The following is a 17,450-nucleotide window of genomic DNA, read 5'->3' as shown; positions in this document are numbered from 1 at the left end:
CTCTCTCTCTCTCTCTCTCTCTCCTCTCTCTCTCTCTCTCTCTCTCTCTCTCTCTCTCTCTCTCTCTCTCTCTCTCTCTCTCTCTCCTCTCTACTCTCTCTCTCTCTCTCTCTCTCTCTCTCTCTCTCTCTCTCTCTCTCTCTCTCTCTCTCTCTCTTTCTCTCTCTCCTCTCTCTCTCCTCTCTCTCTCTCTCTCTCTCTCTCTCTCTATCTCTCTCTCTCTCTCTCTCTCTCTCTCTCTCTCTCTCTCTCTCTCTCTCTCTCTCTCTCCTCTATCTCGCTCTCTCTCTCTCTCTCTCTCTCTCTCTTCTTCTCTCTCTCTATCTCTCTCTCTCTCTCTCCTCTATTCCTTCTCTCTCTCTCTCTTCTCCTTCTCTCTCTATCTCTCTATCTCTCTCTCTCTCTCTCTCTCTCTCTCTCTCTCTCTCTCTCTCTCTCTCTCTCTCTCTCTCTCTCTCTCTCTCTTTCTCTCTCTCTCTCTCTCTCTCTCTCTCTCTCTCTCTCGTGTCGGACGTAGTGGTAATTGGACGTTGTGTTAGATGACCTTAAGGCTGAATTGATCTGGTTAACCCATCAACTGCAACAGTGCAGTATCAAGTCACTATGCATGGAGATAAAACAGTCTGAAACTAAGTACCACTTCTTGCATTCTATTGCGTGACGTTATTCAGAAGTGGCCCTAAATTTTCTGGCGTTTAATATAGGCGAAACCTAAGATGACTCGAGTTTCTGCTTCTACCAGAATGTCTTAACCATACATATCACAGATGAAAACCCAGCTTTAATTTTAAAGAAGCCTGTATAAACATGCAAGCACACTTGAAAAAATTATGTACCGTTGGTCCACTACACACGGCCATTTTAGCCTGATGTAAGTTGGTGTGGGCTATGATTTTTGCTGGAAGCTGTTTTTGAAAGTTTAGTCGTAAGTGCAGACAGCTGCAATTGGTTCAGAGCAGCAGACCTATTTGCAACCGGCCTACAGTAAAAAATATCGAAGGGGAAGGCGTTAACACGAGCTCGGGCGGTCAGGGGCGTCAAATGGACCCCCTGAGTGTTTTTCCGGAATGATTTCCGAACGGCACGTTGTAATCACGTTAAATTGTGTACAGATGTAGACAATTTAATAGCGGATCGTGTGGCACCAACAAATTAGGTGCACCTTATAAGGTCGCTGACGTGCCGCAGGTCAAAGTTAGGCCATGGATTTAGCCAAGTCAGTTTCCAGGGAATCGCTTCAATCTGATGGAAAAACGGAGTTTTAGACCAGCCATACATCTCTGAGATACTTTCTTAGGCATCAAAACAGTTGGATGGCCGAATTACATTTACCTTGCGTCAGGCATGAAGGTCAGACAAAGGTCAAAACCAACCTGTTTTATTACTCTAGGGCTCGCTGTATGGGATAGTTTCTGCTGCTCATTCCCAATTTATTGATAAAAACTGCATCAGACATTTTGTAAGGTCAGAATAGGTCACTGACCCAAAATTATGCATGTCACTTTTTAGGAGCATAATGTCTAGCGTAATCTTTTTCCCTCCTTCAAATGCAAAACTCAAAGCAGTATTTTATGATTTTGGTTACCGTTACCTCTGATTCGAAAGGTGAAACATGGTCACTGACCTTAAACAAACATGTGAACTTTTTCCTAGAAAAGTCATCTAGGTAACCTTGTTTGACCTTATTTGATCCGAGGGGCATGGCCTAGTGTCTTCGAAGTTCGACTTAAATGAGTGCGCGTACAGGCCAACACACCCTGTGAATTTGGTGTTTCCTAGCTATCTTAGTTCCTGAGATCTCAGGGTGAGGTCAAATTGGCCCCCCACCCGAGCGAAGGGTATCCAACCGGCCACCCGAGCGCGTGCTGAACGCCACCATACGGGTTATGCAGAAATATCTGGCAGCACCATCTGAATGACGACTGCTGGGTTTCCATCCTAAATCCATTCCCAATACCATCATATCCCCCACGAAGGTAACGCGGTGGGCGGGAGCTCCGGCAGCGATTTTCCAGCCGGCGCTGATGCGTCAGTTGTGATTGTCAAACGCAGCATTAGCGCTGAGCTGATGCGCTACAGGCCAACGCTACGGCACGGCTTACCTTTTTACCGGACGTGATCTCCGCGTCGATGTGTCTTTTTATGTCTGTGGTGGCTTAAGGAACACGAACCGCTGACGCCCGCTAATGGCACCGCGAAACCCAGTGGGGTGATCAGAAGCTGCGGCGTTATGGCTTATCGGAGGACGTCAAATATTTTCTTTTTTGGAAACGTCGCATTCAGTACACCCGCAGTCCATTTCGTATGCAACCATAGGAAAATAGTACACTCGTGGTAAGTAAGACAGCACTGACACTCCGCATAGGTACCCTGAAGCTTCCATTGTACCTCTTACATCCTCTACACTTCATTTAGGGTACTGTTTGGGGTACAGTTACAGATTCGGCGCACACGGGTTGGCTGAAGCAGCGTAGGTGCCGACACGCTGGCGCATGTTGCGTGACGCGTACCATTATGCCAGCCCTAGCGTGGGATGTTCGGACGCGCATGCGATGACTGACATGCAGCGACCGCTACGGCCCCTCACTCCCCATGCTCCTCGTACCATGCGGCATGGCGCGTAGTTATAATCCACAGAGTGACTCTGAAGCGTAGCTTCGTGGTGTTCCCCAAATGAGACCATGCCCATCGTCATATTGTGTTCCATTGCGATGATTAGAGACTAGTGAAAAAGCAGTTCGTTTTTCCATGCTCCTTTGAGATGAACATTAGGCTTGATTGCTTTGTATATCACACAGTGACAGCATCCTACAGACAAAGAAATAACCATTTTATCGACACATCCATTACATCATAAGTTATTACTGGTAGCAGCTTTTCCATTGACTGCCATTCCACTATAAGTGTGTACAAAGCACGTATACACTTTGTTCTTTTCCACGTCAAAATTTTTGGCTAGGATTAGCTCCGGCATGTCTTCGTCAACTGGTACAAGCAGTTTTTGTCATCTTTTTTGGCAGCCGGAAGTTTCACATTCATCTTTCACACTCCTCAGCAGAAAAAGAACTTCTCAGCAGATAGCAGTGTAACTTCCACCCGCTCAATATAACACAGATCTGTCACGCTCCGAAAGTTTAAAGTTCCTACCTTATGCAATCACAAGGCTATGGTTTGTTCTCATGAGTATGATAGCAACAATATACAAAATTAGCACACCATGACACAATGTGGCTATATATATATATATATATATATATATATATATATATATATATATATATATATATATATATATATATATATAGCCACATTGTGTCACGGCGTGCAGTGCACGTATTGGCTGAGTTGGGGTTGTCTCTTTGTCACCATGGGGTGACAAAGAGACAAACCCTAGCTCAGCCAATACGTGCATCTAACGCCATAGATTAGAAATTATTATGGCACAAAGGCATCCGTCGAGAAATTTGCCTGCATAAGGTGGGCAGCAAATTAGGCCCAACCGTCCCAACCAGTGTCATGAATAATGCAGTACAACAAACAGTTCAATCATATGATACAGTGTAATGCAATGTTTGAGTTTAACATGCAAGTAGATAGAAAAGCTTCTTACAACGCTGACCTGTTTGCTACTAAAAGCTGTTTGCTGAGAGATGACAGGCGATTGGAAGAAGTCTAAGGATGCACAAATTTTCTGCCTTTCGCGACCATCGGGTGGGTGGAGATGGAGGAGAATGGAGGAAAGGAGGCAACACACCAGACTCCTGTCACTGCCGGCGCTGGACAGACGGTTGCAAAATAAAGTGTGCCAGGCAGTGAAGACCGGGTGCCAGTGACGAAAGTGATCTTCGGATGCTGCTTTCTGATAATGAGCGTGTTGGAGATTTTCATGTCAACCACGTACTTGCACCTGTGCAGAATGCTGATGTGCGGATGGTTGGTAAGAGGTGCGTTTTGATGACTGATGGACGGTGGCCATCTAACGCTGTGCCGGCGGCCTGATTCATGGCATCACGCAGATGCTCATTCAAACGTAAGCGCGCGCTCCTTTCCCTTCGATGTAAGTTTGCAATGTAAGTTTGCTTGCAAAGCCCGCATAGGATCTGACAAAAGACTTGCTTGGCTGCACAACGATCTTTCGGTCCGATATTACATGTGACACATGCTCGGATATTCAACGGGACAGCGAGGCCGTTCTAGTGCAGAACGGGCCAGAACATTACTCATGCTGTTTCGATTGGTCCAAGCATTCCGAATTTGCAGCCTAAAAGAGCGTATGACGCCTTGCACCATTTGAAGCCAATAAGAGCGCAGTGGTGTCTTGCACCATTTGAAGCTTAGAAGAGCGTATAGCGCCTTACACCACTTTGAGGCTCAAAAGAGCGTATGATGCCTTGCACCATTTGATACCTAGAAGAGGCAGTGATGCCTTGCACCATTTGAAGTTAGAAGAGCGTATGGCGCCTTGCACCATTTGAACTCTAGAAGAGCGTATGACACGGTGCACCATTTGCGCCAGATGATCGTTAATGTAGGGAAGCGCCAAGTACGTGGTGTTCTGGTCTATACGAGACGGCTGTTTCGCCTCATTGTTTTTTCGGCGCCGTCGTATTTCATTGGTCAGTCGTGTGATGATGTTTGGCGGTAGCCATTCTCCTTGAAGAACTTCTGAATTTTGAGAGCAGTCCTTTGCAGCGCTGCTCCGTTGGATGACAATCGGACGGCTTTGAGAATCTGGGATTTCAGTTTGGCGTGTTTCATCTGGGCGGGCTGTGCTGACGTAAACGACAGTATAATGGGCGCGGCCATCGGTTTACTGACAGCTCTGTGCTCTAACTGCGATCCATAACTCATCACCGAAAGGTCCGGTCAGCCCGACCAGAAGTGCTTTAAATTTCTTGACATGTTCGGAACAGTGCAAAGGGATGGCCAAATAAAAACAAAACCAAAGTGTTTGCAGGTCACCAAAATAGGCATGACTGTTCTGCTCTTCCGGAGCACATGACATGTGAAAGACATTAATTTATGTTGTGTCTGTTCTGCTGTCTTATTTGTCATAGCTGTGCCTAGCTCATAATTTTGGTTAGGACGCCTTTTAAGACACCTTTTGTTGCCCCTAATGGCCTGGTATAGCTTGATATAGCGTGCCTGACCTTGACTGGAGGACGACCAAACTAGTCAGTGAATAACATCAAATAAATCCAGAGCATGAAAGCAGCTGCCAATTGCTGCATATTGCAACAAAATCGTCTGACCTGACGTGGATTTCCTTACTTGGGAATAAGTTAATTTGATCACCATCAGGTTCTGAGGATTTGGCGATCATGAGAAGTTAATACGCATCAGAAGCTACCCCCGAAAATTGGAGGGAGTTCCTTTGACCTTCTCAGGTTGTCGCTGGCGACCACACGGCAATATGACAAAGATGCTAAAGGCTTATCAAACGTTGGAAGCTGCGAACATAACCTTTCTCTCACAATGGTCATGAGCCGCGATGGCATTGGAAAAATATGATATAGCTGAATATTGGTGAAATGGTGCTTACAGCCTTATGTTCACGCACTAAGATGATGTATCAGGCATTTTAAAATTTATGTTATTGCCTTAGAACTTTCATCTAGATCTTATCGGAATTCATTCAGGAACGCGTTGTGATGTGAAAGCGTTCGCAATCACCCACAAACAACATGATGTTTAAGAATGCTCAGTATGTAACCGCTTTAATCTCCGTACTTGCATGCAATGCGTTCTGGTGCCAACGATTCACGAATGTGGGTCGGAGCCTTGATGGTTAATGTTTTTCGTGAGACGTTTGAGCGCAAAGTCTTAGCTCCGTTGCCTTACTCAGTAAATTGGCAATTTTCAGCTCGCGAGCAAAACTGCGTGAAACTCACTCAACTAGACATACATGACGAACCGCCGCCAAGTTTGAGAGATTAATTCAGGACAACTGGGGGTCTGTATCAATTCCCTCACACTGGCTAATACAAAGTTATTTCCATAAGTTTCAAGGCTCGCATAACACGAAACAATGTCAGGAATTGATCAGAATTCGGCAGCAATGTTTATTTCTGACGTCACATAGACATCATCTAACGCCAGATGATGCATGTGTTACCTCAGCACCGATAACAGCTTACGGCGTAAGGTAACGTGACGAAGTAGCGTCTTCAGCTGCCGGAAGCTTGTTTGTTTTTGACCACACTCTTACGTGTGGGCCGCCCGAGTTCTTACGCGTGGAGAAACTTACATCGGCTATTTACTGTCATCATGTAGCAACTGATATGAATGTTTTTTTTCCGTTTCCAGCCGACAGCAGCTTCCTGCTCGCCAACGCCCAAATCGTCGACTTCCCGATTGTCTACTGCAACGAGACATTTTGCAAAATATCGGGCTTCAATCGCGCTGAGGTAAGTCTAGGTATGTTGAGTTACCTTACGGAACTCTCTGCCAAAGTGGGAAGTAAGTTCAAAGTCAAGTTGGCCCGGGGCCACCTTCATTATCTTGACATGACCAAGGAGCATTTCGACGCTGTTTTTGCGATGTATCCAGGGAGGCGGTATCGAACAAGCCACTTAGGCCGGCATGCCAGCACCTCTGCAGAGAGGTTATCATCAGCACTGAGGCGTGATACACTCCTGCGTGCCGCTTTTTGGCCAGTGTTGAGGCCATTGTGGGACTGAGACTGGAATAAATAGAACTTCTGTGTGACACCGCGCAACCTCACCACCTGGCAGCGTTACAAGGCGCATTCCACCTGCTTTGTACTTTTTACCTATTGTTATATCAGACGCGTACAATGTCATCAGTAATATCAGTTGTCTCGAAGTCCCCCTGCGTAGCTCAGCATTTTGATCTGAAGTAGACGACATTGCGGGAGAAATCTCATTCACTCTATCCTCACCACCATAAAGGTAATAAACTGCATTTGCGTTGCTCTTCCCAACTTGCGTGGTCTTGAATGTTTGCAACACAATAATGCGTCAATTTTTTTAGAGGATGCTACAAAGCTTGAAATAATGTGTTTAGACAGATATATATGCGAGCATGGAGCTATTATGCCCGCGAACTCAACGAAACGTTATACTTTGGCTTTGGCTTTGGTTATACTGGCTTTGATTTCTCCCCTGTGGCGTCTACCAAAGTGTCTCTTTTCTAGGCGCATTTTTGGCTTTAGGAATAGAGTATCACATGATCCATGTAACGCACTGGTTCAAAATTCAACTATTGCGCTTCTCGGTTACAGGCCCATGCCTGCTGGGCCAATCACAAACGTTGTTTTCTCCACACCAGTAGCGTTGCCTACGGTGGTTGTCATGACGACGGTCGTTGCGAAGGCAGGGAAAAAGTGTAGTGCTGTTGCAGAGGATTGATGGCCTTGTTTAGACTCGAAAATGATCAAAGTTTATATCGTTAACCTGTCCCCTTTGCAGTCAGACTCCAGCCGGAAAAAATCTCTGAAGTACCATTTTCAGCCGTGCCTTCACTTTTAAACGTACGTCTAGCTCCCCTAAGCTCACTTTCAAACGGAAATTGCTGTCAAAGACTGAATAGTCTTGACGGTATATGGAACAAAGCAACCTGGAGCAAACTGTGTTTGTCAACACTTGAGCATTTTGCGTAACCTACCAAATGGTTTTAGAATATCATGCGATGGCGTCGGGAGTAATCATTGATTCACTATCTAGGTTTTTTGTCATTCTGTGTAGTTTTGCTCCGTAGTGTCTGACTTGCTGAAGATAAACATGAATTTGTGTAACCCTCCGACTAAATTGTATGCGCCTTTGTTCTATCGGCTCGATTTAAAGCCTTCATTCCGGTCACTGCTAGTGCATCGAATCGCGCCGGAATTGTTCAAACGTACGTTTCTGATAGGACACTTTCCTTTATATCTGCATGCATATCCGCAGCGGCTGCTCGTTAGACCAATAAATCTGAGTGCGCAGATTATACGTCTGACATATTTTGTGGGTTTGTGCGGGTGGCGGACCAAGCCTATTAACAAGCGCATGGGTGGGAGTCAAAATAACCCCCGATGGTTTTTCCAGAATGGTTTTTGACCGCCGCGGCACAGCCGCGCCAAATTTTGCGTAGCTGTAGACAATTTAATAGCGGATCGCGTGCTGTCAAAAATTAAATGTTCTTTGTAAGGTCGCTGATCCACGTCAGGTCAAAGTCAGGCCATGGATTCAGCGATGTCAGTTTCTAGGATATCGTTCAAGCTGATTGAAAAACGGGGTGTTAGACGAAGCCATATATCTCTGTGATACCTTTTTAGGCAACACAACGATTGAATGACCAAATCTATTTACCAACGGTCAGGTATTAAGGTCAGACCAGCTTCAAAACCAACCTATTTGATTACCCTAAGGGGCTGCTGTACGGGGTAGTTTCTGGTGCTCATTTCGAGTTTATTGATAATAGGGGCCACATCAGATATCTTTCATGGACTTCTTAAAGGTCATAACAGGTCAATGACCCAAAATGACCCAGGTCAACATGTCGTTTTAGGGGTATACTGCGTCGCGTAATCTATGTCGCTTATCCAAATGCAAAGCTCAAGGCAGTCTTCTATAATTTTGATTACCATGACTTTCAAAAGGTCAAACAAAGTTACTGACCTTAAATGAGCATGCGAACTTTTGTCTAGAACAAGTATCTAGGGTCTAGGGACAATTTGGAGACCAAAATGAAGTTAAACCTTGTTTGATTTCATTTGACCCGAAGATCATGCCCTAAGAACCTGAAACCCTGACCTAAGTGAGTTCATATATAGACCAACAGACCCTCTTATTTTAGCGTCTCCAGTTCTCTTAGTTCCTGAGATCTCAGGGGGAATAAGTTGACCCCCACCCGCGCGAAGGGTGCCCAACCGGCTACCTGGGCCCGTGTTAATGATGGGAATGTTTTACTTCTTCTATGGTTGTACACTGACAAGGGCGGATCTCTTGGAAAAACGCCCTATGTTGATCGTTTTTCTATAGCGAAAGATGGGTCGTTGGTGCGTTGTTAGGTCAGGCCCAGGCAAAGAGAAATGGAATTGTCAAAAGTAAAACCAAGAAAACTAAGACATTTCAAAAACAAATTATGTGCCTCAAGTTCAATGTCAAGGTAACGGTGGAAGTCACTGAGTTAACTGACATCAAACTTTGAGTTTTGTGCGTTTTTTAAACCTCTTTTTCATAACGGTTTGGGAGTTCTCATGCTTGCCATTGACGGACACACTGGCAACATCCCTTGTACTTGGGCTCATGCCGCGCCCTCGCTCGCGGATCTCGCGGCGCCATCAGGGCCCGGATACACAGACGTCTACATCAGAGCACTTCACGGACTGAGTCAATCCGCGGATTGTAGATCCATCCGTGGGCTAGATTGGACCCAATCAGGAATTTCCACCAAAACATATTTAAGGACCGGATTGGATTTTTAAATCTCCAAGCTCGCACGAAGCCCACGGCTTGAAACCAATCAAATGTACGCTATCATTCATAGTCCCTGAAATGATCAATGAAGACATTCAACTGGGAACAGATTCTTTGAACTAAAAAATACGGTGGTCTTACTTCCAAGCAATGCGCAAACAGGCTGCATAATATATAACTCAGGCACATATTCCACAAGCAAATTTTCTAAGGAACAGATCACGTTGACGAATTGATATCAATAAGTGACACTAGCATATGCCGCTATGGAAAACTAGATCTCTCATTTCATGCAGGGTAACTACGATTTCTGATGACCTAATAACCTATTTTATCATAGCATAGCTGCCATTCCTTCTCATCTTGTCAGGAATCCCAACTAACCGCAGCGGGTGACATTGTGTTTTGGAGTTGAAAAACTGGGCAGGAGCATGTTTCGTTGGTAGAGAGAACACGACCTAGTTTTTTTAAATCCAACCTCCTGTCTGAGGATTATAACAATATTATCTCCCTGACAACATCATATTTTCTGTCCTAATAGTCATCCAGCAAGGTTTATGAGTATTACACCAGCTTTAATTTAAGTATACTGCTTCAGCTGATCAATTTCCAGGTGTTTACCTGAAAAAGATTGCCGTATCCTCACATATAAAGTTGTATCCCCTCCCTGACTGATATATCTCAAAGAATGAGCATGATGGCCACTACAACGAGGGACCAAAGTCAACTTTCTCACCCAGCAGTCAGCTCCTTGATGTGAGTTAGGTTTTCTTTGCATCCAGCTAAAAACTTTGATATCAGGTACGTACTTATTGATTTGCACCCTACCTATTCTGCTCCCACATTCATTAGCCATGCTCAAATTGGGTGCCACCCATGCACTTGTATGCCTGCGATTCTCCTGTAATGATCAAGACGTACAAGACACTACGCAAAAAGCCAGGAAATTAATGACATTTAACATGTGTCACCCAGGGCCGTCCATTCGTATAACCTTAAATGAAAGTTCGACAGCATTTAGAGTGGCTTGTACGATCAGCCGAGTCTTTGACAAGGGGTTAGCATGTATAAGAGATGTCAAGGTACCAGCGGTCATGACAGATGTCGGATGACTGGGGAAGTGCACCTCACTCTCGTGCCACGTTTTGTGAATATGGGAGGATTATAAGTGTCTGTTTGGCAGTCACCGTACACGTGAGACGTTACACACTTTGACCAAAACGCTGCGCCGTGTAATAAAGTGCTTGCGTTCGTATTTGTCTCGGCGTGCTGAAAATAACGACAGCAAAAAATGGATACAAAGCGACGTACCACTGTCAGTATATCTCAAAAACGTTGTTTTGAACTGTTTAAATGTGACGTCACGTAATGCGCTGCACAATTGCAAATGCAACAACTTTTCGTATTTTCCAGTATGCGCAAATAAGGGAGATTCGGTAACTTGTGTCATTTTAGCAATGGGGTTCAGAACTGACGCATTCGTTTCATTTTCCTTGATCAAAGAAAACTGCAGATATCTTCCAAGAAGCAGTCGGGTGTGTCGATGATAGTTTTGATGCAGCCGGTAATCTAGCAGGAAATAATGCTCGCGGCTGTATTTTTTTTTTCAGTTGGCGTGTCCGAGAACGGATTCACATTCCAAGCATTGTATATGGGGTGACATGGTCGCTTTAATTATGCAGAAAGCGTGCTAGATAAGCATAGTCCTGCGCTGGCGAACTGGGTGCCGCTGAAACTGTCGAGTGTCATGTAGTCACGGAGTCTGAAAATGCCAGATAATGTGTTCATGTCCAGGTCATTGACATATAAGTGATTTGGTCTCTGTCGTGGCCTCTATGTTGCTGTGGTGATGTGACCTCTATCCTGTCTTGTGAGTTATTCACCAAAACGTACTCCTGGACTAAGGCTAGGCAAAAAGCTACGTAAGGCCGACTTGTGCTATCCGGCGCAAAATAAGGGACAGGGGTAAGCTACGTTACGTTAAAACGGCTAATGCTGTCCGGTATCAATGCAAGAAAACGCGCTCGATACCTACGTTAAACCAGGGTAATTTTCGTCCGGTAGCGAATGCAAAGTAAAACACGAGACACACGCACATTCATTGTATTCGACAATCACAATACGTTTGGTTGACGGACGACCACCTCATCTCAGCAAAGGTTACCCCGCATGGCGAACGGCGGGCCCCCGGCCCGGCGGTCAAGCCCGTCAGCGACCTGAACCGGATCGCTCCCCCACACTGAATGGGGAGAGCCACCCGGTGCGACCTTGTCGTGTTGTGTAGTGTAATCCGAGGAAAGTCCTAACTACGAAAAACCCGGGTTCCTAAACCTGTGAGGAAAAACCAGCACGTTTATGCTGAATGGTGCTTGGAAAAACCCCTTGCAAATGAGAAAAACCAGCACAGTTTTGGCCGAATTGTGTGTGGAAAAAAAACCTCACGGCAATGAGGAAAACCTGCTCGTTGACAATTGAGCAGGTGAAAACCTCGCAGCATTTGCGTTGTTATATGCAGTTATCTAAATTGGTTTTATCTAGGTATTCGGAGAGGAACGCCAGGAGTTCAGAATGTGTGTCGCCTCAGTATGGTAGGCAGCGTCAATGGGAGTCCTATGTTTGTTAATGTACTGCACGAGTTTTTCACGGCAGCGCCTGTAGACTGTGCACGCCAGCATGAAATGTGCTATCGTGTATGGTGTGTTACAGTAGTGACAGAGTGGGGGTGGCTTGTGTTCTATGATGTATGCGTGACTTAGTTTTGTGTGGCCTATTTGCAGCTTAGTGAGAAGGATCTCATTAAGGCGCGTGTCCTTGTTGCCTGAGCTCCAGGGTGAGAGTCTTGGCTTGATGTGGTGCGTGTGTTGGCGGCCGTGTTCATCCCATTCACGTTGTAAAAAGCAGCGATATGTTGAGTTCATAACAGCGAGATATTCGGACACTGGGCAGGCAAGATGGATCCGGGCTGGCATGTCGATGCTTTCTTTTGCGGCAGCGTCGGCGAGGTCGTTCCCCTGGAAGCCCGCATGGCCTGGCACCCAGAGGGAGACAATGTGTGACTCCGCTGGTAGTGATGACAGTGTGGAGAGGATTTTGTTAATCAAAGGGTACAAAGAATTGTGCATAGCTGATATGGCGTGCAGGCAAGAGCTGGGATTGGTGCAAATTATGGTTTGTTCGATGGCATGTTTTTTTAACGCGGCAAAGTGCTGAAAAAATTGCCACTAATTCTGATGTGTATGCTGTATGATAATCTAAAAGGCGTTTGGCTTTAGTATAATGATTGCAGATATATGCCGCTCCCGTGCGGCCATTGCCTCGGGAGCCATCAGTATAGATATATGTATATGCGTTTTGCTCATTACGAAATTCGGCGAACAGGGACTGGGCCTCCATATTTGTAGCGGTACGTTTTTTGTGCGTAAATAGGCACCGAATCGTTGCAGGGGTGTCCAGCCAGAACGGGCGTAGTAGAGGCGTGGGCAGCGTGTGAACGCGTGACAAACTAGGCGTTGTGCTTGTGTTACGCGGGCGCTAATTGTGGGGTGCTTGCTGCGTTGTGAAGCGGGTGCTGTTAGTGTTTTGAAAGTGGGCTGGTGGGTCTGGCAGCTGCCCGCGCGTAAAATCTGAGAAGCTGGTATTTGCGTCGGTGTATGAGTGGTGGTATGTGCACACCCGCCAGCAGGCTGGGCACCGGGGAGGTACGGAGGGCGCCAGTGGCCACGCGGAGTGCGGCGTTTTAGATCGTTTCCAGGGTGTTAATTTTCCTAGAAGAAATTCCATCATATATAAAGGCATTGAAGTCCAAGATCGGTTGAATCAAGGCGGTATATAGACGGACCAGTGTGCGCCTATCGGCTCCCCACTCTCGTCCGGCAAGACATTTTAGGATATTAAGTCGTCGGGTGCAGCGCTGTTTTAGGTCGGCAAAATGGGGCGAGAAAGTAAGTCGGCGATCCAGGTTGATCCCGAGATATTTAAATTGGGTGACAAGTGGGATGAGTTGACCATGCAGGTTCAAACGGGCTCAAGGTGCAATGACAAGGTGGTGCCTAGAAAAAATAAGTGCCTGCTGATTTTAGCGGTGAAATCTTAAGACCCCACCGGTCACACCATTGGTGGATGTGATTTGGAACAAGTTGTACAAAGTACTTTGCTAGATCGACACTGGGGTGGGTAAACCACACCGCCAGGTCGTCGGCGAAAAGATAATAGTTCAGATGTGGTGAAATTGCATACAAATCTTTGAAAACGTCGTTGATCATAGTCAAAAAGAGCGCCGGCGAGACCACGCTGCCTTTGGGTAGCCCGTGGTCCTGTTTCGCAGGCGCTGGCAGCCTGTTCCCGCAGCGAACGGCAAAAGGTTCGATCTGTTAAGAAATTCTGCAAGAATTTGACGAGTTGGCCACGGACTCCTATCCTGTGCAGTTTATTCAGGAGGGCAGTCTTATTTGCTTTGTCGAAGGTAACTTTAAGATCCAAAAATATTGTGACCGTAACCATTTTTTGTTGAAAACCACGCTGGAATGAATCAACAAGTTGGACGAGGCTGTCCGCCGTGGAGCGTACAGGGCGGAAGCCGTTTTGGTAAGGGGAGATAAGATTGTGGAGCTCTATGTAGGCGCTGAATCGAGCGGTGACCATTCTTTCAACTAATTTCAATGCGCAGCTTGGCAGAGAGATAGGGCGATAGCTCGAAGGATCAAACGGAGGCTTGCGAGGTTTTGGTATCGGGATAAGAGTGCTAGAGCGCCAAGTGTCAGGGAACGCCTTATTAATCCAAATATCCTTAAAGGCAGAGAGATTTAGCAGTCCAGACTGAGACAGATTTCTGGAAAACCGTAAGCGATCTGGTCCGGACCGGCCGAGGTGTTGCCGCACTTGCTGAGGGCCAGCCTCAGTTCGTACGGCGCGAAGAGTGCGTTATAGCGTTCGTTGTTGTCAGTAGGCAAAGTCGAGCGCGTGGAGTGTGATGTTGAGCGAATTCGTGAGCTGTTGGGAGTATTGATCGGACGATGAAACGCGGGCTTAGTGTAGTGCAAATTGCGTGGCCTTCTCAAATGCCACCTCATAATGCTTGCTGTTGACTATGAGGTGTGGATTTTGTAGTGGTATGTGCGTTTATTGGTGAAGCTCCGCATAAGCGACCATATTTTTTAGAGTGGGCTGTATCGGTTAAACGCGGTAGCGAAATTCTCCCAGCTTTCCTTTTTTGCCTGTTTTATTATTACGTTAGCTTGGTGTCGAGCCCTGCGAGCTCCCTCCTCGTGGGCTGTGCGAATACAAATGCGAAAAGTACGCATGGCCCGGCGTCGCCGGGCCACTGCACGCTGGCACTCATCGTTCCACCAGGGCGCGTGTTTGTCCCCGGGTCGACGATGAGTGTGTGGAACAGACTGGTGTGCTGAGGCCAAAAGACTATTCAAAAATTCCATAAGCTAAGGGATCGATTCAGGGGGGGGGGGGGCGGGTGAACCTCATCTATATAATTTTGAAATGTGGTCCAGTCCGCTTTGCGGAGGTTCCATCGAGGGAGGAAATGGAAATACACCTGTCCTGAGGGGACCTTTAATTCAAGGTGAATTGGATAATGATCACTGAACAGCGGATCTGTTGGTACGTTGTGTGTGAAGTGTGACGCGATGTGTGGTGTTGAGAGAGACAGGTCAATCACAGAGTAACTGGCGGCTGCCCCTCGATGTTCTGTGTGTGTAGGTGTTTGACTGCTGAAGTATACGAGGTCATGAATATGTAGTAGTGTGTGGATCATCGTACCGCGTGGTTGTGCTAATTGGCACCCCCACGCTCGGTGGTGGGCGTTAAAATCGCCCAAGATTAGGCAAGGGGAGGGTATTTGAGAGAAAAGGTCGGAGAGCTGGGCGGCAGTGAGGTGGTTAGTTGGGGATAGATAAGGAGAGGCAAGAGTGAGGTCAAGTTGTGCTATTTTTAAGTTAACTGCGGTAAGATTAAGATCAGTCTTAAAGTGCACTAGATTGTGCAGTAGATGACTGGACACATACAGCGTCATGCCGCCATGGCGAGGTGTGTCATTTACGTTATCGGCATAGAGGCAATAATTTCGAATATGAAAGTTATAGTTTGTATAATCAGTCATTAAAAAGGGTCTCTTGAACAGCGGCAATCAATGGTTTATGTTTGATGGCATATTCTTTGAATTCGCTCTAATGAGATACCAGGGACCTGCTATTCCATTGGAGTACGAATTCATTAAATGGGGAGTTCATTTATGGGGAGGGGAGCGATGTCGTCTTGCGGCCCGTGCAGCGGGGCGGGAGTGCGTTTGAACAGTCCCGGCGCGGGTCCGTTCGGAGGGGGACAGGGAGAGGAAGGGCTGGCGGGATGGTGGTCCTCTTTCAGGGGACGGGGAGGTCGTCCGCTAGACCCTGATGGATCTGCTCCCAGGCTGGTCCGGGGGAGCCAGTCGTGGACGACCCCGGCTTCGACGCGGCTCTTGGTCGCCCACGGCGAGAGCCGCCTATCAGCCATGAGCTCTGAGGGGGCGTCAGGTCAGGGGGTCTCAGGGACGACGGCCCTGGCCTGAGGGGCCGGGGGACAAGCTTAAGAGGCCGGGGGCCGGGTGTGGTGGGCCGGGGATCGGACCTCAGGGGCCGGGGACCAGGCCTGGCGGGCCAGGGTGCGGGCCATGGGGCGTCCTTCAATGGGGGAGCGCGAGGAGGAGCGAGGAGCGAGGAGGAGGGAGGAGCGAGGAGGGAGCGCTGCTTTTTTTTGCTTTTTCCCAAATTGGGCCCGGAGCTCGAGCCACGCCGGGCAGGCGCGTCGGTCCCATGCCGTGTGGGGACCAGTGCAGGTTGAGCAGTGGGGCTCCTGGACCTCGCATTGGCGAGCCCAATGGCGGCCCGCACATACCCCGCACTTGGGGTGGCGGGCGCGGCAGGTGCGGGCGCTGTGGCCGAAGGCCTGCCAGTGCGCGCACTGCTGCGGGGCGGGAATTCAGGGGCGCAGGGACACCCGCATGTAACCGCAGAGGAGGTACGGCGGAAGGGCCGTGCCCCGGAAACGCAATCGGAGCAGGGGATTGGGCCCAAGCTCCTGGCGGCGCGACGGCAGGCGCACCACCTCAGTTATGCCCTGAGCTAGACACTCGCCGAGAATGTCCTCCTCGGACATCTCGGCGAGGGCCGGGGGCCAACGTACACGACCGCCTGAACAGTGTTCAGGCGGTCTGCCATCACAGCTACGACGACGTCTCGCACCAGGAAGCGGCTCAGCTTTAGAAGCACGGATGCCTGATGGGCGCCGTGGACTTTTATCAAGAGAGCGAAGGGATTTGACCCCCTCCAGCTCTCCAGCGTGGTGCTCTACTTCGCAGCTGATCGCGAACGGGTTAAGTGTGACAAATTTTTCCCGTCTCTATTTTTGATAAGTCCAGTGATGGCCCGTCCGGTAGCTCGGGTGACGGAGGAGCGCGGGCCCCACGGCGAGCGGTGGGTCCCGGATCGCGGAGCGATGGGGGTGGAGACTCGGGCGGCACGCTTGGTGTTTGGTGTTTTCGGTGCTTGCTTTTTGCTAGAAGTGAGTGCTTAAGGCGATAAAGCGTGGATTAAGGTTAGCAGAGTGTAGGCTTAAGGCCTGGCAGTGTTGCTCAAGGCTGCGTGTGTACCTTACGCATTCGAAGAGGCGGCGACACGAAACAGGAAAAAAACAATCGACGATAAGTCAACCCTTCACAAGTGCACAAACTCTCAACCTTTTCTTAGAACACCTTCCACAAGAAACCAGCTCAATCAACGTCAATCTCTTAGGGGAACCAACGACGTACCCCCCTCCCCCCCCCGCCCTGCGTTGGACGCTAGATGTAAGAGGAGTCCCGTGGGAAGAGGGACCCCGACCAGCTACCCAGCCCCGGCCGGGTACCCAGCGCGCATGCGCGGGTTAAAGCTCGCCGGTTGGCCTCCCAGGCGCATGCACGTCCGCCCCACCGTTAACCATTTTTCTACATCCCATAACCTTAAAATAATCATTTCTGATCGAAAGGTCTCAAACAGGTATCCT

The 17,450-nt window shown here is 48.0% G+C and overlaps 1 protein-coding gene across 1 annotated transcript in view; it reads left to right on the top strand.

The window, feature by feature from the left end:
• LOC119108738 (potassium voltage-gated channel protein eag) overlaps positions 1–17,450 on the top strand; it is a 54,771-nt gene that overhangs the window by 17,615 nt on the left and 19,706 nt on the right. Inside the window, exon 2 of the mRNA XM_037232363.1 lies at positions 6,307–6,407. Within this exon, the coding sequence (XP_037088258.1) occupies positions 6,307–6,407 (101 nt within the window). The remainder of the gene's footprint in view (positions 1–6,306; positions 6,408–17,450) is intronic.

The sequence above is a fragment of the Pollicipes pollicipes genome, unplaced genomic scaffold, assembly GCF_011947565.3.
Source record: "Pollicipes pollicipes isolate AB1234 unplaced genomic scaffold, Ppol_2.1 Scaffold_2555;HRSCAF=2994_pilon_pilon_pilon, whole genome shotgun sequence".
NCBI classification, from domain to species: domain Eukaryota; kingdom Metazoa; phylum Arthropoda; class Thecostraca; order Pollicipedomorpha; family Pollicipedidae; genus Pollicipes; species Pollicipes pollicipes.
This window is presented reverse-complemented; position numbering and strand designations above follow the sequence as displayed.